Source organism: Glycine soja, chromosome 10 (assembly GCF_004193775.1).
Source record: "Glycine soja cultivar W05 chromosome 10, ASM419377v2, whole genome shotgun sequence".
Taxonomy (NCBI): Eukaryota; Viridiplantae; Streptophyta; class Magnoliopsida; order Fabales; family Fabaceae; genus Glycine; species Glycine soja.
The window spans coordinates 47,912,203-47,936,357 of NC_041011.1; the positions used below are offsets into that span (position 1 = coordinate 47,912,203).

At 33.4% G+C, this 24,155-nt stretch overlaps 1 protein-coding gene across 1 annotated transcript; it reads left to right on the forward strand.

The window, feature by feature from the left end:
• Positions 1-1,109: 1,109 nt before the first annotated feature.
• On the forward strand, positions 1,110-21,197 carry LOC114371157 (tripeptidyl-peptidase 2-like). The gene is made up of 34 exons (XM_028328593.1): positions 1,110-1,889; positions 2,610-2,688; positions 2,779-2,852; positions 3,580-3,689; positions 3,791-3,871; positions 4,501-4,587; positions 5,350-5,492; positions 6,727-6,877; positions 6,956-7,078; positions 7,250-7,333; positions 7,424-7,611; positions 7,729-7,903; positions 7,997-8,118; positions 8,215-8,294; positions 8,967-9,025; positions 9,859-10,013; positions 10,276-10,454; positions 10,715-10,827; positions 10,903-11,073; positions 12,420-12,548; positions 12,664-12,764; positions 12,846-12,963; positions 14,131-14,210; positions 14,889-14,961; positions 15,954-16,039; positions 16,127-16,178; positions 16,268-16,402; positions 16,576-16,647; positions 17,401-17,493; positions 17,762-17,857; positions 18,554-18,652; positions 19,017-19,109; positions 20,068-20,283; positions 20,598-21,197. The coding sequence occupies exons 1-34, from the start codon at positions 1,547-1,549 to the stop codon at positions 20,754-20,756; spliced, it is 4,119 nt and encodes a 1,372-aa protein (XP_028184394.1). The 5' UTR covers positions 1,110-1,546; the 3' UTR covers positions 20,757-21,197.
• Positions 21,198-24,155: the final 2,958 nt, after the last annotated feature.

A 24,155-nucleotide genomic window follows, 5' to 3' on the forward strand; every position in this document is an offset into this window, starting at 1 on the left:
ATCCCTTGGACTTCTGTAATTAGAAAAACATATAACCTAATTTCGAGTTTACTACAATTCTTCAATTGAGAAGTGTATTTGTAATTTCTTTAAAAAGTTCCACGTGAATGATTTAGTGTGTTAGGACAACAAATTCGAAAAACTACATCAATTTGTTGCAAAAACTATACTTAAATTTTTTTGTGAATGTGAGAAACAACATCCTAAACATGTAAGCAGACATAAGCATCATGTTTCAATTGACCTAAATTCAACCTACGATACTCATTGGGATTGCTAATAGGACAAGTCAAGGATCAAGTTTACATATTCCTACTTTCTTCTGCTTCAGATGTTAACTTTTTCGTTTCCCTATGATTGATTTCTTCATGATCTCTCTCACCTGATTTATCTATTCATTTCATTTGAGGAATAGTACACGATTGTTTTGCGGGGGCAGTAGAAGATTCATGTTTGTCGCGTGAATTATGGGTCAAGCCACGAGGAATCGATATTGATTAGGGTTTGACTGCCGTTTTCCATTTTGCGTTTCTTTCCATTGATTTTTTAGTACCAGTACTTGTTGATTTTAGAATTTAAAAAAGTTCAAGTCTTTTGGGAAGATTTTCAAGGACACGTTCGTTCTTTGATTGGGAATAGTAGCTTCTTCTATCTTGCTTACGTTACGTCCGTGTACAAGTGAAAATCTTATTCTCTCTGGTGCTCTGTAAGTTCCAAAGGCAAGAAAGAATGAAGAAAGAAAATCAAGAAACAACCTCAGTGTTGAATTTCAATGGTTTCTTTCTGCACCAGCCGCCATGGTTTCTTGATTGGGTTTTTATTGAATTATGCATTACAATTTTGGAAAGGTGGAAGATACTTCGGAAGGAAAGGTTAATCTGCACAATGCTTCGTGGACTTGTGTTTTTGGTGGTGCGGTAGACCTCATCAGAAAGATGTTGCATTCTTATGGCATTTCTGGAATTTACGACCAAGCAATTGCTCTGCCCTGCCCTGCCCTGGACGACACTGTCTTTAACTATATAATTGACATCATATAGTTATCCAAAATTAAACACATTTTTAAAATTTAACATTATTCTTTAATTAAAATTGAAAATCTGCTACATTACCATGTAAATCTTAATTGAAAATAACAAAGAGTATTGCAAGGAGTTCACTGTTGCTCGCAGACTAGTAGTGGCACATGACACGCGGGAGGTTTGGAACGTTCTACTCCTACATCACTGGTGGATAAGCTTCTTCTATGGTGGTTAGTCAAACAGAGCAGAGTCATGCAGTGCCCCATTGGGCATTGTTGTATGCAGTTGCACACAATATGCTTAGCTATCAAAACAAAGTACATTTCTTATGCCATTTGTAAATTGTAAATAATAATCAAGGGACAAAACTATGTACTGTAATTCCCCCAAAATATATCGAATTCTACCACTCAAATCACATCTACCTATCCTATATATATGGCGACTCCACATCCCCAACCACAGCACCATCACCACCCTTTCTCCCGAAATTACCAAAACACCATCCACCACACCACCACGTTATGCATAACCAACACACACTCTTACTCAGATTCCCCTCATTGCCCTCTCACTCTCTAACCATCCTTCACCGCACAACAAAGACAAAGCTCAACAGCACGAGAAGGAAACACACTCCCACTTCCTCCTTCAGAAGAAGCAATTGGATTGTCCCCAAAGCAATGCACTGCACTTCTCTCTGTGGTGGTGGCAACGACAACAACAACAACAACGATGCCTCTTTCCGCAACTTGAATGAGTCCACTTTCCTGGCTTCTCTCATGCCCAAGACAGAGATTGGCGCCGATCGTTTCCTCCATTCTCACCCTGACTACGACGGTCGCGGTGCTCTCATCGCTATCTTCGGTACCCATTTCGTCAAGCTCCTCCTTTTTTTGTTTTTCTGGTATATATTGAACATGGGTTGGTGTTGCTGTTCCAATTTGAGTACTGGGTAGCTGAGGATACGGTTGAAGAACATCTGGGTGGTTGTGTTTGAACTTCGAAGTGAGATATGGAGATGTGAGTGTTGCCCACGATTTTCAGGTTGAAGGAGACTTGAAAAGTTTGCGTTTTTAGCTTCGTGGATGTCTATGTATATACTTGTTGGGCGTTGGAAATTGGAATGAGTTGGTTTGATTTTTAAATTATAGTACTTGTTTTTTCTTGCTTATTTATTGGTCAAATTTGGTGACTTGGTTGGAGTCTTAATCCAAGTGGAGATCTTTCATTTGGTTTGGATGGGTTGCGTTTCATGATATATATAATGATTGAGGCGCTATTCCCAGAAAATGGTTGCGGCGATGGTAGAGTAATTAATATAAGCAAAAAATATTCACTATATGTCCTTGTTTGTATTCATTGTTTCCTTAGTCTCAGCCCTGTCTTTTCTTGTGTTTACAGCCGAGGGGGAGTATAATTTTTTCATGGATGCTATTTTCACCATGTAGTTCTTTCATTGGCATAGTGCTGGTCTAATTTGTTTCTTTAAAAAAAGTTTCATTCACTAATGTTACATTGTAATTGGGACTGCTGTACTGGTTCATATGATAAATGAGTTTAATCATAAGAGCTGCATGTTTTCAGATTCTGGGGTAGACCCGGCTGCTGCTGGATTACAGGTTACCTCAGATGGGAAACCAAAAATTATTGATATTCTTGATTGGTAGGTAGAAGCTAATTGATGTTGGATTTTTATCTGCTATGTATCACTGATTTACCAATAAATAATGATAGTTTTTTTTTTTTCCACCAGCACCGGGAGTGGAGATATTGATACCTCAAAGGTGGTGAAGGCTGATGCTGATGGTTGTATTTCTGGGGCTTCAGGTTAGTGCTACAGAATAAAATATGGTAAAAAAATCTTCAATATATTGTACTATTTTCAACCTGCAAGTGCCTTCATAGATATTGGAACAACAGACTTCATATCTTTACATGCATTGCTTGTGATGACTGCAAGCTGCTTATCAGTCTTAAATTCTCGATTGGATTAGTGAAGTGGCTATTGTGGGCTTTTCACACTTCTTATTTTGTACTGTGAAAAGAATGACTAAAATAAAATTAAAGTAATCGATCAAGGTCAAATTAATACCATAAATACATGTGCAGTAATTACTTGATTTCTAGTACCTGAATAAAAACTTCGTACCCCATTGCCCAGAGGCTCTTCGCTATGCGAAGGTATGGGGGAGGGATATTGTACGCAGCCTTACCCTTGCATATGCAAAGAGGCTGTAGTCAGAAAATTATGAGCTTAAGCCTACTTCAACTATTCTGTTGTCAGTGATGTGCACCTATAATCCTTATTTATTGTTCACATAATTTGAATATTGTTAGGAATGAAGCATTTCTTTCCTTTTCCTTCCAACCTTCCTCTGTTTGAAGAGTGTTTTATTTAATTTTTATTTTTTATGGGCCCCTTAGTATGCAAATATCTATAACCGTCAATATTCTTGTTTTCTGTTAGTTTTCTTTCTCTTTTTTCCCTAGTCAAAGAATATGAACCACATTAAGCTCTTGTCTGTACTTAAATGTTCATGCAAAATTTGTACAGGGGCATCTTTGGTTATCAACACTTCATGGAAAAACCCATCTGGTGACTGGCATGTGGGTTATAAATTGGTGTATGAGCTCTTTACAGAAAACTTGACTTCTCGTTTGAAGGTAGCATTAAACTTTTTTTTAATACATAGTTGCAATTTGGACTTAATACCTATGACTAATAGATCTAGTTTCCCCATTTCTCCTAAATTTTTCAATGGCAGAAAGAAAGAAAGAAAAAATGGGATGAGAAAAACCAGGAGGAAATTGCCAAGGCCGTAAAACAGCTTACTGATTTTGATCAGGTTAATTGTAAAATTTGCTTGATTCTTCTTATACGCCATTACTCCAAACCACACATATGATCTACTCATAACAGTTGAAAATTTTATTTAGTAGGCATTGAATATTGCAGAAGCAAGCTGCTGCAGGTGTTGTGTTAATTTTTTTATATGCATTTCTGGTTTTCTTAGTATTTTCTTTCTTGTTTCTCCTTTTTATTTGCATAAATATAAAGTGAATACTGCTCTTGGAAAGAAAAGGGAACTTTCCTTCCTTTTGGTGACAGCTGTACATTTTCTGATATGTTTCAGTATCTTACATTTTACTAGTTTCTTCTCTCTGCAAATACACAACAGAAAAATTGCATCATATGATCATGCCTTTAAGAGTAGAAGAGAATAAAAGAGAGAAAGAAAAGATTAAATGGAGCCTGTGAATTTATATTAACATTTTGAGAAGCATGATTATTTCCATTTGGCTACTCATGTACAAAGATGAAATCTTTCTTTTGATTTTTTTTCAATTAACTGATTATATATGTTCTAATTTTGTGAATAGATAAAAGGCTTATCTAGATATAATGTGCTTGTTTGCATTCCATTATATCTTTTGATTCCATGTAACTCAAAATGTGATTCATTTTCTTTTCTAGGAACACATCAAGGTGGAGGACGCTAAACTTAAAAAGGTTCGTGAAGACCTCCAGAATAGGCTTGATCTTCTGAGGAAGAAATCTGAGGTGGGTGCTGAACTTCTTATGAACTATTGTTGTTCTGTATATTGCCTCCTTTTTCCACTCCTTGAAATATGTACTTTATTCCAATATCCATTTAGTAACATGAATATGATGTTCACTCGTTCAGAATTTCTGTATTGCTGAACATATTTTTTGTGGTTGAAATATAATAGTGGTAGAATGGTGGTGAATGATGTATTACTGTACCCTTAACTTTTGATAGGATACAGTTGTTTTCTTTCCTTCACTGTGGTTGTTGGTCTATGATTTTCTTCATGGGAGCATCTATATTGGGTATTAGAGGAATTGAGGAGCTGCAAAGAAGTGTAGATGAAATTCTGTGTTATGCACTACATAATCTCTTTTTATCGTGTGATTAAGACAGTCAATAAAGTAATAAAGGCGCTAATTAGAAGCTAACTTACAGCATAATTGCAAGCAATTATGGAAGCTTCCCAAAGAGGCTGCAATTAGGGAGGACCAAGATGCAATTAAGGCAATTCCAATTGTAGCTCTGCTGCTGTTAGTGATGCTCATAGCTAACTTGTAGCAATGATAATATTTTGATAAAACATTTGTTGCTATGTGAAATAATGTTGGAAGCAATCCATTCTTCACAGAAACACAATTTCTGCTTCATCTCTATCTCTCTCTCTCTCTAAAAAGACTTCTATACTTGTGTTGTGCTTGTAACCTCCTGATCTTGCTCAGTATTTAGTCAACTGAGTTATCTTACTAAAAAGGCAACGCTGTTTTATGTTTTAGAGTTATGATGATAAAGGGCCTGCCATAGATGCTGTTGTCTGGTATGATGGAGAGGTTTGGAGGGTTGCTCTTGACACACACAGTCTTGAGGATGATCCAGATTGTGGGAAGCTTGCTAACTTTATACCCTTAACCAATTATAGGTACATTTGGTTGCTGATGTTATTTCTTCTAAAATTTTAATCTCAGCCAATTGCTTTTGTGCAGAGAAATATTGTGAAATTGGTAGATACTCATTTTTGGACAATGAATTTATTTCTCGAGTCCCAATGTCCTATCATTACACATTAATCAAAGTTCACTGTTTTATCATGATATGACTCTTTGTTCCCCTCCCCCCTTTCTACTCCTTTTCTTTGCAATGAAAATAAAGTTTGTTTTCCTATCAAATTATTTATGAGTTTTGTTTCCTTGTGTTGCTTGCACTTCAAAAAAACTCTTTGCAGGATTGTAAAGGGTGTATATGCTGCATAATCATGCACATGTTTTTAAATGATTGTTGAGTCTGCCATTGATTTTTAGTTTCAAAAGGACTAAAGTTATCTTCTGAAGCTTAATAAATGTTGAGTAGGACTTGCATGCGATGCATAGAGTTCTTGTGTTATTTTTAAATCATTTCTTTCTTCTGAAACAATTGAATTTTTTTTAGATGTACACATTACATAATATTTTGAACTGTTCTTTATGATATTCTAGAAATGTCAGCTGTCTGTTTATTTTCTTTATATGGATTTTATGGTGTCTTGCTAATTTATGTATCACAGAACAAAAATTTAACAACCTAGACTTTTTACACTTAGACAGCCTCATGATCAATGTGCCATTGGATTCTACCAAAGATAATTTTGTATTTAATTTTATTATTTTTTGGTAACCATTTCTAGCATGGTTTATTTAATAGCTTCTCTTAATGTTTTATGAGATTTTCTTCTCTCATTTAATCAGACTATTTTTTATTTGATTTACTATTTTGAATTTCGCATTGGAGCTGCTATTGGTCTTTTCTCACATGACCAAATCACCTCAATCCAAATTTCTTGTTTCCATCATCATCATCATCATCTGTTCAATAGGTGTTGTTCTAAAGCACCTCAACATGTTAACTTTACATCACAAATAATTCTGGGAAAAATTTGAATAAAGAAAATTAGTAACCTGAAAATTAAGAGGAAAAGTGCTGCTGTTCCCCCATCTTTATTGTAGTTGTTGATACTTGATAGTTGATACACGTTTCTGAATTAAGTAGTCAATTGGCACCATACAAATTTATGTTGTTCAGTTAGCTATTGGAGCAATTAACATTTTAGTTCTAATCAGCGTGGTAGGTTTTGAAAATTAAAATGATTTGAATAATAACCATTACAGCCTATTTTTCAGGACTGAGAAGAAATATGGTATCTTCAGCAAATTAGATGCTTGTACATATGCTGTGAATGTCTATAATGATGGAAATGTCTTAAGCATGGTAACAGATAGCTCCCCTCATGGAACCCATGTTGCTGGTATAGCTGCTGCATTCCACCCAGAGGTAGGGATATAGTTTTATCCATAGAATGCAATTCCTATGAAAAGCATTATACATTATAATATACATTATTGTTGGTAGGAACCTTTGTTGAATGGAGTTGCTCCTGGAGCACAATTAATATCTTGTAAAATTGGGGACTCTCGCTTAGGTTCAATGGAAACTGGAACTGGTTTGACTCGGGCACTGATAGCTGCTGTGGAGGTGGTTCAAATATTTTATTCTTTATTGCATGACTATACTGCAGATTTCAACAATTGATATAGATTTGTCTTTAATATTTGTGTTTGACGTAAGTAATTTTGTTTTAGAATTTTTTGATGTTTGACATGAATATTTCATTGTAGTGATGACCTTGTCTCATTTCTTTGGCAGCATAAATGTGATCTTATCAATATGAGTTATGGTGAGCCTACATCACTGCCAGACTATGGACGGTTCGTTGACCTTGCGAATGAAGTATGTTCTTAAACTGCCATTTTATTTGGGCCAGTTATATCTTTCCTTTGTTATTTACTGTTCTCTAAGTTATGGATGATTTATATCTAGGCAGTAAACAAGCATCGTCTGATATTTGTGAGTAGTGCCGGTAATAGTGGGCCAGCATTGAGCACTGTTGGTGCACCTGGTGGTACATCTACAAATATTATAGGTGTTGGAGCTTATGTTTCTCCTGCTATGGCAGCTGGTGCTCATTGTGTTGTTGAGCCTCCTTCTGAGGGGCTTGAATACACTTGGTATGTTTTTTCTATGTAATTTTCTAATTGAATGACTTCCTATATTCTTTTATCTTTAACTTGGTTCTTCTGGGTTTGCATCATTATCATTTCATGATTTGTGAAAATGATTTACAGGTCTAGCCGTGGACCAACAACTGATGGAGATCTTGGTGTCTCTGTAAGTGCTCCAGGTTGTGCTGTTGCTCCTGTTCCTACATGGACTCTTCAACGGCGCATGCTCATGAATGGGACATCAATGGCATCTCCATCAGCCTGTGGTGGAATTGCATTGCTCATAAGTGCAATGAAGGTTCTTGGATGTGATTCTTATTTAGACTATGATTTAGTTTGTTTTACTTTGCACACATATCCATAATTTCTGAAGTGCGTGTTCTACATGCAGGCTGAGGGAATCCCTGTGAGTCCATATAGTGTGAGGAAGGCCCTTGAGAATACATCTATTCCCATAGGTGATTCACCTGAGGATAAATTGTCCACTGGGCAAGGGCTTATGCAAATTGACAAGTTCGATATTTTTACAAACTTTGCTTTCATGGAAGTTTTAGTAAATGGTATTTATGCAAGATTTTTTATTGACTTACATCAAATACTCAATGACAGGTGCTATGAATATATTCAGCAGTCTCAAAATATTCCGAGTGTTCAGTATCAAATAAACATAAAGCAATCTGGAAAAACAAGTGAGTTTACATTCTCCTGGACATTTTGCCTTCTTCTTTTGAGGAACAAGAGGCTGGAAATTGGTATCTTTTTACTTTCTGTTATGTGTTTAGTCATGCTTTACAAATGGTCATGTTATGTACTATAGATAATTAAACTAATTGTAGAAAAAAGGTTGCTGACATTCTGTTATTGTTGTAACGTGTAAAATAGGAAGCATGTGCAGCAATATTTGTTAGTTTGAATGTTTTTAGTTTCAATGGGGCACAAGGAGAACAACTTTTGGAAAGATTCTTACTGTGCTAAAATGACTGCAAACTGACGAGTAAGGAAGAAAATTCAGAGTAATAGAATAACAGGTCAAAAAGTAACTTGTATAGCAATTAACAAGGCATGTTAATAAATGTTGCATGGTAGCACTGACTTCTAAATAGGACAAGATGTCTTTTACCTTTGCGCAAGTGCTATATTAATCATGTTCTAGTAATGCGATAAAACTGTCGAGCTACAGAGTTAGTGCGCAATTACTATTAGAGTGAGAAATATAATAAAAATAAAAATAAAATGAAGATGGTTTACATGTAACTGGGAGGAAGATTGTTTGCATAGATTGTAGTAAACTCTTATGCTAAAGTAAGAGTATGTGTTTTAAATTTCAAAATTATATCCTTTTATATGATTGCTGATGGCAGATCCTTCTTCACGGGGCATCTACTTAAGGGAGGCTAATGCTTGCCGACAACCCACTGAGGTGAGATCATTTTTCCATTTGGTGTGCATTGATGATTGGTGTATATTTTGAATCTTTAATGACTGATAAGTGTATCTAATTATCATGCTTGGCCAGAATGATAATAATTTGTTGATTTGACAAACAACATTTATTTACCTTGCTTTATAGGGTAAAAGGAAAAGAAATTGTTTGCTGATATTTAGTTTGTTAGAAAACTTGTTGAGGAGATATATTACAAAACTGATGACTTGCAATTTTTCTTATGCTGGTAAAAGTAGTAGTTGCTTTCAGATTTCTACATGAATTTATTTTATCAAATCTTTGCATATTTGGATCTCCTCACCTAGTGGGATAAGGCTTTTGTTGTTGTATGCATATTTAACAGTACAGTACTCCCTCCATCCCTTTATATAAGACATTTTTCAGAAATTTTTTTGTTCCTTTTTATAAGACCCTTTTCTAATTATCTCTTGCATTAATTGTTTCCCCCCCCCCTAAAGTACCTGTAGTTAATTAACAATTTTTTTAGTAAAAAAATAATAAATGCTGAAATTTAATGAGATAAATACTTTCTCTCTTATCAGGATTGGGGAAGATGAGTGGCAACTAGGTGAGAAGCAATTAAGTGGAAAGAGGGAAATGATTAATTTCAAAAAACTTAAGAGGGTGATTTTGGAAGAACATTACAAATTATTGAAAATTTAATGTCATTAACTAAATTAACCAATTTTCTTAAAGGGTTCAAATTAGTTGAAATGGTGTTATAAAAAGGGACGGAGGGAGTAATTTATTGTATAAATCCTTTGTGCTCCCAATTTGTAATTTTATTTATAATTTGTTCTTATTGACAGTGGATGGTGCAAGTTGATCCAAAATTTCATGAAGATGCCAACAAGCTTGAAGAATTGGCTGTGTTTGAGGAGTGCATTGAGTTACACTCTTCAGATAAGACAGTTGTTAAAGCCCCCGAGTATCTACTGCTCACTCATAATGGCCGCACCTTCAAGTTAGTCGTCTGTCCTTGATCATTATCTTTTCATTCTCAGTGTATGTCGTGACACCCTCAAATTTAGATAACTATGAAATTTTAATAACCAACTAACATCCTAACTTGGAACATTCTAGATTACAATGAACATCAACTAGTAACAGAAACATGCACATAAACCAAGAAACATTCTATATACTATCAAACAGAGTTGCTGTTCAGCGATGCTAATTTCTTGTTTTGTTTTATTAATGACTTACAATTTATCTTTTACTTTCAGTGTATTTGTGGATCCTACCAATTTAAATGATGGTCTGCATTATTATGAGGTCTATGGTATTGACTGCAAAGCACCATGGCGTGGTCCTCTTTTCAGAATTCCAATTACTATAACCAAGCCCATGGCTGTAACTGACAGACCTCCTCAAGTTTCATTTTCAAAGATGTTATTCCAGCCAGGTGTGCTTTAGTCAATCAAGTTATTCTTCTTTATGCTTCTTTCTTCTGGTGGCATTCTTAGGTTGGAATTTGGGATCTACATATAATGTGATCCAACCAGAATGTTTGAGCTATTTGCCTTGGGCCTTCTCTTTTACCTTAGATTGAAAATGTTTCCAGAAACCTTAGCACATTTAAATCATTATCACAATGCTTTTGCAATTCTGGTGTAGTTTATATTCTTTAAAACTTATACTTGTCTTAATTTTTTGCTTCACTAGGCCATGTACAGAGGAAATATATAGAAGTACCACATGGTGCATCTTGGGTTGAAGCAACCATGAATGCATCAAGTTTTGATACAGCTCGAAGATTTTTTGTGCACACAGTTCAGGTACAATCTACAGCTTGAAATTATTGTAGATTAAGTGAAGTATGGACCTTCTTTTGACATGCTCACTATGTCTAGATATGTCCATTGCAAAGACCCATTACACGAAGGAATGTGATTAATTTTTCTTCCCCTACTGCCAAAAGCTTCACCTTTAGGGTAGTAGGTGGTCAGACATTGGAACTAGTCATAGCTCAGTTTTGGTCCAGTGGCATTGGGAGTCCTGAGACCACCAGCATAGATCTTGAGGTAAAAGGATTCATTTTTGTAGAATGAACTTATTTTCCAGAGATATGTGGTCCTATTTTCTTGAATTGGCCAAGCTAAATAATGATTGTTTCTCATTCATTCAGTAGGTGGTTTCCTAAGGATGTATCTCAATTCCTTTATTACACCGTCTTATTTATTCGATAATGGCTGTGTGGCACTAAATGTGGAGGGGATTTTAGGTTTTTGGACAAAAAGAATAAATTACTAGAAGGAAAGGGGTGCAAGGAAAATAAGATTTCCACCATAATCAATAGAAGAGGCTAAAGATAAAGCTTCTAAAAACACTATTACAAGAGATCTCTTCAATCCCTTTGCATAAAAACACTATAACAAGGAGATTCTTGAAGTATCCATGTGCTGAGCAACTTTGAAAGTCTAAAGAGATGCCAACAAAACAACCGTGTGCAATTGTCCGAAAGCAAGTCTAGAGACAAGGGTTTCCCCTTAAAGAAATAAGCATTCCTCTACAATCAGATAGTAACCTATTATTTGTAATCCACATTAATAAGGAATCTCTCTTAGTAACATATGGCATCAAACTGTCTGGGGTTTGATTGACATCATCAACTGAGATTTAATCTTGATTAAAATGCAAGATGATCAGTTATATTCCTTAGATTAATAATTAAAGAAAATAACCAGGCCAAAGACAAATAATAAATGCCTAAATTAATTATAAATGCCTAAATAAATATTTTTTTTTTTTAATTATAAATGACTCCCTCTTACTTCCTAAAGCAGAGTTAGAGGCCAAAAATTGTCTAAAACAAACGGCTACTGCAATGCAATGGGCTGTGTAGGCAGTAGCCACTATAGTGAACATTACTTCTTTTGATATGAATGGTTGTATGAAAAGTACTGATGACCCATTACTTCAATTAATTCTCAAGCAGAGCATAATTTTCCATCATTTTGAACCCAATGATGCTTGGGGTTTGCATATTTTCCCCATTTTCTTTTGCCTATACAGTTGATTTCCATTAATTAGTGGAAAAATAAAGCATGCCCTTAGAAAGCATATGGATGAACTTTCTTTGTAATTTATATTTTAAAAAATTGTATGTGTGTATTAGTGTTTAGATGTGGAAGCGTATGTGTTTATGTTTGTATATGGTCATATTTTATGAAGGAATAAACACTCCTTCAATGATCAACACCTTTTGTAACTAGACCTTGCATATTGTTGGACCCTCTGAAGAGAAAGGATGCCTTATTTTCTTTTGTGATTGTAATTTTTCTTAACTTCTGGTCAAAGAATTGAGTAACTGGAAAGTTCCATTGATTTTTCATTGAACACAATCTCACTAATTTATATAAAATTTCAGGTTGTGTTTCATGGTATAAAAGTTAATAAAGAGGAAATTGTACTTGATGGGAGTGAAGCACCAATCAGAATTGATGCTGAAGCGCTACTGGCATCTGAGAAACTTGCACCTGTAGCTATTTTAAATAAGGTTATCTTGTAAAATTTAGTAACTTCTTTTTGTGGTATTCCTTTATGCTTGTGATGTGTGAGGTGTGACACTAATGAGGTTTAACTTATTCTCTTAATTTATGTTAAACTTGCAGATAAGGGTCCCATATCGACCAATAGATGCTAAGATTAGTTCACTTTCAAGTGATCGTGACAAACTCCCCTCTGGAAAACAGATACTAGCATTGACGTTAACGTTAGTAATTATAAATTCCATTATCTGCTTACATTATCTTTGCAACTTTTAGATGATCTGTTCTCAGTATTCTGATTTCAGATACAAGATCAAATTGGAAGATGGAGCTGAAATAAAACCTCAAATACCATTTCTAAATGATCGGATATATGATACAAAATTTGAGTCTCAATTTTATATCATTTCTGATTCAAATAAGGTATTCCGATATTTAATTTCCATTTTGCTTTCAAAGATGGAAGTTTGAGGGGAGGGGGAATAGTGCCATATAATTGGCAAATTAATGTATACCTATATGTGCAATCCTTAATTATGTGTTTTTATTTATCTGAAAAATGTTTAGATTAAATAAAAAAAAATATTTTTTAAAAAATACTGGTTCAAACCGGTTTTCTTCAATGTTTTTTTTTACCAGTATACATATAACAGAAAATTTATTTACCCGTTTGTTGGTTCAACCGCAGTTGAACCGTGGTCAAACCAATGGTAATTTTTTTTTTTAATATTATATAATATTTAAGTAATAAAATGATATTAATCATCAAAAATCAAGATATAAAAAATTGTATTAATATAAATGAATAGTTATATGTTTTACGCATAGTTATACATATAATTATTCATTTATATTAATTTACAGTTTTTTATATCTTGATTTCTTATAATTTACTATTATTTTATAACTTAAATATTATATATTATTAAAAAATTAATTACTATTTATTTGACCATGGTTCAATTGCGTTTGAACCAAAAACCATAAACCAATGCTTTATCTCTTCAATAACTGGTCCAGTTTTTAAAACAATGTTAGTTGGTGAATTGATATCTATCATTGCAAGAAAGATAATGGAAGTGCTTTGTGTGAATTTCCTTAGTTAATATATCTGCTAGCTGACTTTGAATGAACATATGTTGATGATATTAGGCTGTTGTCCAACTTAATAAAATACCAATTTATGTGTTTTGTCCTATGAGGGCGAGCCCTGGTGCAGCGGTAAAGTTGTGCCTTGGTGACTTGTTGGTCATGGGTTCGAATCCGGAAACAGCCTCTTTGCATATGCAAGGGTAAGGTTGCGTACAATATCCCTCCCCCATACCTTCGCATAGCGAAGAGCCTCTGGGCAATGGAGTACGAAGTTTTTTATGTGTTTTGTCCTATCATGCTGGACTTGATTTTATGCTAATGGCAGATTTGTTGTCACATAGAAGTCCCATAGGGACTCCATACTTTATTTTAGATATTTCAAGATGATCTTCATCCATAGTAATTCACAAATCCCTTGAGCCATAGCCTGAAACTCCTCAAATATTCCAACACTAAGTTCTTGTAGTTTGATTTCGTATTTATAAATTCTGATTATAGAAAGTATATTCAAGTGGAGATGCCTATCCGAATTCTACAAAACTACCCAAGGGAGAATACAATTTACAGCTATATTTGAGGTACAACTCTTAGCATATATCCTGGATGAGCACTTATGCTTGTTTGTTCCTTGTGGTGCACTGGTGCTTGCTGTTTAATTGTTGAATAATTATTCTGCATTTAGACATTCAAATAAATTTTGAAAAATCTAGTTGTGTTGTTGTAAGGGCCTGAAAGCTTAGTTTAGATTGAGGGGGCGTTTGGTACAAGGGAAATTTTTTGTTTCATGAGAATCTTAAGTTGAGAATGTTTGTTTCCTATGTTTGATATGCCTTTTTAAAAAATAACATTCCCAGGAAAAAATGTTTCCCGGGAATTGTTTTTGCTAGGTTTGCCATGAAAATATTCTCATGGGGAGAGGTGGGAATCTAACTTTCTTGAGTTAAAAAGTAATTAAAGATTGTGGTAAAAATACTATGCCACTCTTTTATTCTCAGGAAACTTATATGATAATATTTATGACCAACCAAACAAATTTAGTCATTCCTAGGAACCATGATTCACAGTATTCATGATTTCCAGGAATGGTGATTCCCGAGAATGAAAAAACTTTCCTTGTACCAAACACCTTAATGCTTGCATAAGAAAGATGGAGTATTTATTACAAGAGTAATATTTTTAGGTTTTAAAAAGATTGATACTTAATGGTGAACGTGAATCAAACATGGTCCTATACTCATTATAGTTTATTGTTTCAGGCATGACAATGTGCAGGTTTTGGAAAAGATGAAGCAGCTGGTGTTATTCATTGAGCGAAGTTTAGAAGAGAAGGTAGTACGTCATATTCTGAAAGACTTTATGTATCCCTTGTATCTTTTGCTTGAAACACAGTCGCATTTGTCATCACTTGATTGTAAGTTTTTCCAAAGGATTTCTCAACCAAATTCTATTTCTCTGGCTATAAGGCTTCTTGATGTTCAATGGTTTTTTATTGTGCAGACTTTTTACATATGTGGCTGACAAATTATTTTTACTAATGGAAATTCTAAATTTTACTTTATATGAAGTATACAATTTGTACTATCTTTGGTTCGAGTGCAACCGGCTCGAATTCCTTAAACAAGGTCTTGGGTTCGAGCCTTGTGGATGAAAAAAAAGGTGGATGAAAGGTGAGACCCCCTTGGTGGTCAGTCAAGTTCCTTGGTGGGAGATTAGTCATCAACAAAACTGTTGAATACTTTGCACAAATGTCATGGTGACTTAAAAGAAACTATTTGTACTTGAAAATTTCAAATATCTTATTAATAGAAAAAAGTCATAGAATTTCTTTTTGTAACAGCATTGATAAATTTCAATCATAGAATGTATCGTTGATAATTCCAAAACTCATAGATGGAAACTGTAAATTTTATTCAATCATTTTGTATGATATTGGCTTTAGATGCTAAATGCTGTGATGCCATGATAATAGCTTAATTCTGTTAAAAAAAAAACACTTTTCCCCAAAAGCTCCCCCAGGAAGCTGACAAAAAGAAACTGGTTTTTTTCCTTCTATTATTAGCTAATCCAAACATGCAGTAGAAGTATTGCTAAATGAGTAAATTACAATGAATTAGAATGTAGCTTCTCATTTGATTAGTTGTTCCTAAATTCAATTTTTTTTTTCTTTGAAGTCTTATAATTGTGATCTGACAATTGACTTACACCTCTTGCTATACTTGTAGAGAGTATAAAATTTAAATACATCATCAAAACTCAGCTCACTTATTCTATTCTTGCTATATATTTATTTAATTACCATTTATGTTTGTCTTTATTTCTAGGAGATCATTTGGTTATCCTTTTTCTCTCAACCAGATGGTCCACTGATGGGAAATGATTCCTTTAAGTCCTCAACGTTAGTTCCAGGGTATGTAACTGGTTTATAGTCCCTACCTAGCTCCTTAAGGTTTAAATGTCAATTTGTGTTGTGGTATTGATGTTTGCTCACTGATAGTATCAAAGAAGGATTTTATCTTGGTCCTCCAGCAAAAGACAAACTTCCTAAGGTATATTATTCTCCTTTCCTTTGACCTTTTGGGAATTTCCATTGGACTATTTTGAAAATGTAATAACATTTGTAGTACTATTTCAACAGAACTCTCTACAAGGATCTGTATTGGTGGGATCAATATCATATGGGAAACTATTATTAGCTGGTCAAAGGGATCGTAAATATCCTGAAAAGCATCCTGTGCGGTATCGGGTTTCTTACATCATTCCCCCAAATAAGGTTATTCTCTACCTTATGCTGTTACCCGCCTTAATGTCTTTCTCTGTTCTCTATGATTTTACACATGTGCCTCATTTGAACAAGCATCAAGCTGTGCTGATGTATCAACTGCTGAAAAGTATATGATATAAATTAATGTCTAATCATATTGTCCTATTACTTTCTGTTGAAAGGTTGACGAGGACAAGGGAAAAAAATCTTCCTCATCTTCCAAGAAGACAGTTTCTGAACGCTTAGAAGAAGAGGTATGCAAGTTACATTCAGAAGAATAGCTTCCTTGTTTTTTATCCTATCATAAATTTCCACTTAGAGTTTTGCTTTTGACCTGTCTTAATATGTGTGCTTTTTTGAATTTATTTTTGCTTAAGCATATTTTATATATAAAAAAAGGGAGCTTAAGCATGTATCTTGTTATCTAGTTCAATTTTATAATTATTTTAAATATTTTTAAATGGGTTATCTTTTAGTTGAAATATTGTATAGACCTTATAATTTGTATGACTTACAATTTTAAGTCTTTATGGAACTCTACCATTCTTGAATATTTTGGATTTATCGATTCTGTTATTGAAAACTCATTTTTGTAGAATCTTCCATTATTATCTTGAATGCAAGAAGGACAAATCCAAGTTCTCTTCTTGTTCTAGTGTGTGTGTGTGTTTTTCTTAAATGCTTTGTAAGACACCTTATGTCCAGTATTTTCCTTCATTTATCTCTAACAAAATTTATTTTATCAAAAAAAAATTATTTATAATTTGATTGAAGAGTGATAGATAAACTTTGGCTTTAGCTTTATTGAGCAGAAGATCTGTTCACTTCTGTTTTTATTGTAAGAATATCTAGTGACCTTGGTGAGGGTTATAATCGTTTTTCTTTTTCCATATCTCCAAATCCCGAAAACATTCTCTTACAGTTCTGATTTGTCACAAAGTATATATTGAAGATTCCAGCTATCTTCTGTTCTTATAGTACTTTGTTGGCCTTGACTTGTTCATCAGGTACGAGATGCAAAAATAAAAGTGCTTGGGGGTCTAAAACAAGAAAGTGATGAAGAGTGCTTGGAATGGAAGGAGTTGTCTGCCTCGCTCAAAGTCAGTATATAATTTTATTCGAATGTATAATTTTGGTGGTTTACTACATTCCTTTGTTTCTTTATTCTTAAAATTCTATTGATTTGATTTTGATCTTCTTTTGCTAGACTTTATATATATATATATATAACAAAAACTAACAATTAACATTTGTCAATAACAAAAATATTGGTTTGTTGTTATTCAAAACTGTATTCAGCTGTTTATTCTCTATATTTTAGGTTAAAACTTAAAATTAACTAATTGCAGAATTGATGTTTTGTTGCAGACTGAATATCCAAAGTACATTCCATTGCTTGCCAAGATTTTGGAAGGTTTAGTTTCTAGGAGTAGTATCAAAGACAAAGTCCATCATGATGAAGAGGTACACATTGTTGGAGTTAAATGTTTTACTATCCCCACCACCCCCTTTCCTTTGATTTTCCTTCCTAACCACAATATTTGTTATATACTTTTTGAAATTTTGTGATTTGTTATATTTTATGTATAATCTCTTATTTTGTAATATTATAAAATTGTTAACTAAATTTTAGCAAATATAAAATTTTGGGAGCATGACCGCATGATGTGAACTTTTTATCCATGGATTTCATGGAAATTCTGTTCTATAAGAATAATCAACTGGTGTATCTGTGATATAACACTTGCACAATGCATCTGGGGATCAAGTGACTTTAGGAGTGTTAGTCTTGCACATTTACACACACCATCAGATTTTTAGAATTCAAAATCTACCAATTGACGGTAATTAATATTTAATTTAATTGTTGACATTTATCTTTTGAAAGAATATTTTACATTTATATGTTAAAATAAAGAAATTTTACCAATCTTACCATTGAATTGTGATATTTTCATGATTATCATGCATGAAAAATAAAACACCAAATAATTTTTAAATTCTCTGAAATTTCTGAGTCTGGTTTAGTGAGAAATGAGATCTTTCAATACACAATGGTTGTATTGACGACATTTAGTGTAGATATAAAATTGTTCAATTTAGCAGCGTGTGAATGATATAAAAAGGCTGATTCTGGGGCATTATGCATACACTTTGCAGGTAATTGATGCAGCAAATGAGGTTATTGACAGTATTGATAGAGAAGAGTTGGCAAAATTTTTTGCACTAAAAAATGATCCAGAAGATGAGGAAGCCGAGGTGCTTATCCATGTTCCCTTTGCTTTTAGTTATCTTTGCCATTGACAATTTGACATGGCATGTGAGTGTTATTTGTTCAGAACATTTTCCAACCTTGCATGATTAACTGTGATTTTGGTACTTGAATGTTTATTATTACAGAAGATGGTTGTGTAGTAGTTTGTCTGAAAATGATGACATGATAGTGTAAACAAACATATTTATGCCCTAATAGTGTAGAAAGTGTTAAACCAATTGTTGTCAACTAAATTTATTGGAAATTCTTTCCACTAGGCAATGAATTTTGGTACTACATTACTACTTACATGGTGGATTTTCAATTTGCAATTTGTTGGCAATCAATGATATTTTAACCCCACTGTAGAAAATCAAGAAAAAGATGGAATCAGCCCGTGATCAGTTGGCAGAGGCACTTTACCAAAAGGGGCTTGCACTGGCAGAAATTGAGTCTTTAAAGGTTAGAGCTTTTGTGTTCTTTAAAGCAATGATTGTACATTATCAACAGTTACAATATCCATTCATGCAAAACAGGGAAACACCATGTAGATGATATTGAAAAGGCCCAAACATAGATCAAGTTCTTTATATCCTTGCCATCATGTTCTCCAATCAAATAATGACACTTGAATGTTCCTTTAAAAATCTGCAACACGTATTTTAATGCAGGTTATTTAATATTAGAAAGAACATTCACATGCCATTATTTGATAAGAGAACTTGATGCAAAAGATAAGGAACTTGATCTCAGTTTTGTCCATTGAAAAATATGTTCAGCCTGCTCCACTTGCCATGTTAGGCTATCTTGAAATTTTGTTTAATCTAGTAGCTGCTAAAAATCTGTTATGATCCCTCACCGGCTAGGTAAATAGCCAAAGTAATTGATGATCTAAGCAATCCACCTTGTGATCTAGCTTTAAGGTTTAGTTAGACCTAGTCCATTCCCAACTCTAACATGCATTGTAGCATATGAACTTCATGCTCCTTATGTCTAGGTATATGGTTAAAGTACTTTGAGTTAGCTTTCAGGATTGTGTTGAGCCCAATCGATTCTCAATTCTAATAAAATCAACGTTTGATCTTATAAATATACTTATCAGTTACACCAAAATTAGGAAATATCCTTGTATGCACGGAGCAATATTTTTTCCCCCTTCTCATTGGCTCAAACCTTGGATATCATGTTATGTGGCATAATAAATGTTACACTTTTTTTGAGTTTGGACTTGAGTCAGATTTTGTAAAATTGCAATTTTCATGATTTTGCCTGCTTGTGTTATGTAGAATTTGGAAGAGTTTATTTGGTTATGGTGTTACTGTGTTAGAATAAGTCAAAAGATTTCCATTATGATAGTAGTGGCATTTAGTTATTGTTTATCAAATAAAAGTTGGCATACTTGACTTGTATATTCTCAAAGGAGGTAGATAAGTCATTGGCTTCAGCTGCAACAGAAGTTGCAAAACAAGATGTGGAGAAAACTGATGAGCAATCCAACGATGATGCTGTTCATCCAGACTTGTTTTTAGAGAACTTCAATGAACTGAAGAAATGGGTTGATGTCAAGTGCACAAAATATGGAATCCTCTTGGTGACAAACGAGAGGCGTAATCAAAGGCTTGGGACCGCACTGAAGGTATTTTCGTTCTGCTAAAGTCTTGTATTAGTTGCTGCCATGGATGCCCCTCTTATTAATTCCTAATCTAACAAAATCTTTAGTTCCCTTTCTCCTAATCTTATAGGATTCTCTAGCCTCTATTCACCTATCCCCAAAAGTCCTCTTGTTGACACAAGTGCTGTCTCAAACTATACTAATCTTTAGGCAATTAGAAGCATTTAAAAGGATTTATTTAATGCTCCATAACTAATGTACTTAGGGTATTGATTAGGCGGATCCAATAAATTATACTATTCTAATCTTATGTGAACCTTTGCTCCCCTCGGATTCAGGTACTCAGTGACATTATTCAAGATGATGCCGAGCCTTCCAAGAAGAAATTCTATGAACTAAAGCTCTCTTTGCTTGAGGAAATTGGATGGACGCATTTTGCTGCAAATGAGAGAGAATGGATGCTTGTGCGTTTCCCCCCAAGCTTGCCCCCATTCTAGGCTCTTCCCATTGTGAAGCTGTTGAACTGCAATGCAAAGGAGCTGTGTGCTTTTCCTTGGTTATTTGTAGCTATGACAACAATTCATGCAACATTAAATTGACCATTTTACTCCAACAAGCTCCCTGCTCAATTGGCAGTTGCGTCAGCCTAAGTTGGAAGACTTAGGGTATGATGTTGATGTTGAAGTTTCAATTCTTTACCAAGCTACCTTTATCCCCTCATTATCCAGGTGCTTGCATACACTTCCTATGCAAAAAATAAAAGAAAACAATATGGCTTTTCTAGACATCTTGTCATTCTGTTGTATATGGTCCTATGGATAACCTTGCTGCATTCAAGTGCCTGATAATCCTCGGGTGTGGAACACACATCAAGGGATGCTAATCCCCTTTGACATTAGTAATTACAGAATTAAGTTGGTTTTCAGTTTTCTTTTTAATTCTTTTTTTTTTTTTTGCCTCTTAAATTTGGTCACTTTTATGTTTGGTTCCTTAAATTTAAATTTATTTTTTCAGTCTGAGTTTCAAAAAATATTTATTTTAGTCCATATTCATAAATAAATAAAATCTCATTTTTTGTTGTTGACTATGATATTGGTATGAAGTAGCTTTCGTCATTGAAAACGATGATTAATCTTCGTTGAGGACCATGATTGCATACAAAGTGTATATTTTTCTCCCAACATGATTTAGTTATTTCATACCCAAGGGATAATTAGGATTTGAAACTTGGACCACTTGGTTAAGGATACAAGTCGCTATCACTTGTATCAAGTGTTAGTTAAAAAAATTCTCAAATTGATTTGAGGTAAATGGTATGCTTAATTATTATTTATGGAAATAGATTAAAGAGTATTTTTCAGAATTGAAAGAATAAAAAAAATAAATTTAAATTTTGGAGATCAAAACAAAATAATCCAAATTTGAGGTACCAAACATTTTAGAAGTAACCTTATTAGAGGTATTTCAGTAATATAAATATTTCTTCTAAAAATTAAATCCTAGTTTATTATGTTGTGGGGGACACATCCGTACTAGATTCAAAATTAATTAAATTTTTAATTTTAAGTTACTTAAAATTAACTTTAAATACTTATGTTAATAAAAGTAGAGAGTGAGAGCTGTTTAAAAAAAAACAAAAAAAAAAACTAGAGAGTGAGAGGAGAGGATGCATCCGTATGTTATATTTACAGTTTTGCTCCACGTAACGTGACTTCAAATATTAACATTTTGGATCGTTTAAAATTGACTTATATTGTCGTTTAATATTTAGAAATGCTATTTTAGCAAATACTATCGCATCAAAAGTGCTTTTGGCGTAGTGTTTTCGGAGTTTCAATAAATGCATTTTGTAGAAAAAAATTAGATATTTTTTTTGTACGATAACATTGTACAACTTTTTTTGTTACCATTATCAGAGAAATAAGAATAGTAACTAATAAGATAGATTATAAGACAAAAAATAAAGAAACAATTGATATTATAAAATATAATAGGAAGGTGATGTTATATGAATAATATTTATAATTCCAAAATTTATTAGTGATTTTTATTTGGTATGTTATGTTATGTTAATGTGGAGATTCAAATCCATGATTTTCTTATCAACTCAACTCTTATATTCCTCCTCCCAATCACCTTATGGCTTCCTAGTGATTTTTCATTTTATACCTAAATTAAACTGTGGACGTGCTTAGATTTGGTGTTTTTTTTTAAGATAATGCATTCACTCATTAGTTATTTAAGACGTGCTTAGATTTGATGTTATTTAAACTCTGTTTTTACACGAAAGATAAAAGTTGTTCTTGGAATGCATTATTCCTTTTAAAACGTGAATAACAAAGGTTCTTGGAAATATATTGAAAAAATGACGATTAAGATTAAAATAGTCTCTTGTTCGACTAATGTCAAGCAAGAATAAAAATAAAAACGAGTGATTATTAATTAATATTCATTTAATTTTTTATATCTTTTTTACCTCATTTATTTTTCATTTTTCTTAAAAGCAAAGCTCCTACTAAACTAATACATACAACCCATTAAATTTAAACTCTGGCTGGTAGCTACTAAATACTAACAAATACTAGTAAACAAGTAAAAATGAATATTGATCTACCTACATAATCTTTATTAGCTAGCCAATGAAACAGACCGTTCAACTTGGTTTAAGCTATATAAGTTGATTTTGCAATATCCATTATTCTTGGTGCCATTTTCTGTTATATATTTCATGTAGGTTAAAATTTTCTCCCAAACTCTTGTCTTCCCCTTTTTAACTTTTGTCTCTACTATCACCAAACCTGAGCAAGAACATAAAAGAACTCCGCGTAGTTCGAACAAATGCAAATTAGGATATTGAAGGATTTATGTTTTTGATACATAATTAAGATCTTGAAGGATGAGAAGGAGAAGTTCAATAGCATACACTCACTTTTTCTTTCATCTCATTTTTCATTCTATTTTATTTTTATCTCTATCTTTTTTTCTCTCTCATTATATAGGTGTAAGTTTTTCTCCCTCTTGTTTTCACCCCCATAAACCTAAAATAGGTGTAAGCTTATTATTTTCCATTCAACAACTCAGACGTGAAGCGAATCTAATAATTAACCGTTGTCAAAATGGTTATTGGAAATACTTGAGTGCCCCTTAGGCAAACTACATATTGAAGCTCCCGCGTCAATATTCATGTGTACCTGTCCTTTCTTTTCTTTTCATAAGACAAAAAAAGCTAGTGCACGTCAATTTTATCGAGCCTTTGAAAATGACATTTGGGTTTTCGTACGTTTGAGTATCCAATGTACAAAAACATAAATTAAACAGTATACGTTATTAGCGTATCAAAATTTGGTGTTCCCTTGCCATCCTCATTCCCATGTAGTTCTTTAATTATTCCTTTCTCTTCATTTTTCATGCTCCAAATAAATACACGTTGACAAGGACAAAACACACACCCACACACAGCATGGAGTTATTTTTCATTTTTTGTGTGTTGTGTGTGGATTGGATCAAGTTCCACTTAAGAATATGAGATTGACCAGTTCTACATATAGGTGATATGAGCTTTCAACACGGAAATCAGAAGACTTCATTTGGTCTTATTGATTATGCATGTGTGAATCTTGTTTTAAAATTTTGAGAACTCCTTTTCGTTTTATATATACTCTTTTTCTTCCGTGGGCGGGGCATAGTTTTTTTAAGAAAAATAAAGTTCCACATGTAATTATTGTTCACTTTTTAAAAGATATAAAGTTATTTATAGGTTCTCTCTAATATATAAATCTTTAGTTGATTCTGGACATCACAATATGGCATGGGTTTAATCTTTGCTGTTAATTAAATTCTTCTTTCATAATTGAGTTAAATTTCAGTTTGATATAAAATGAGATATCCATAGTTCA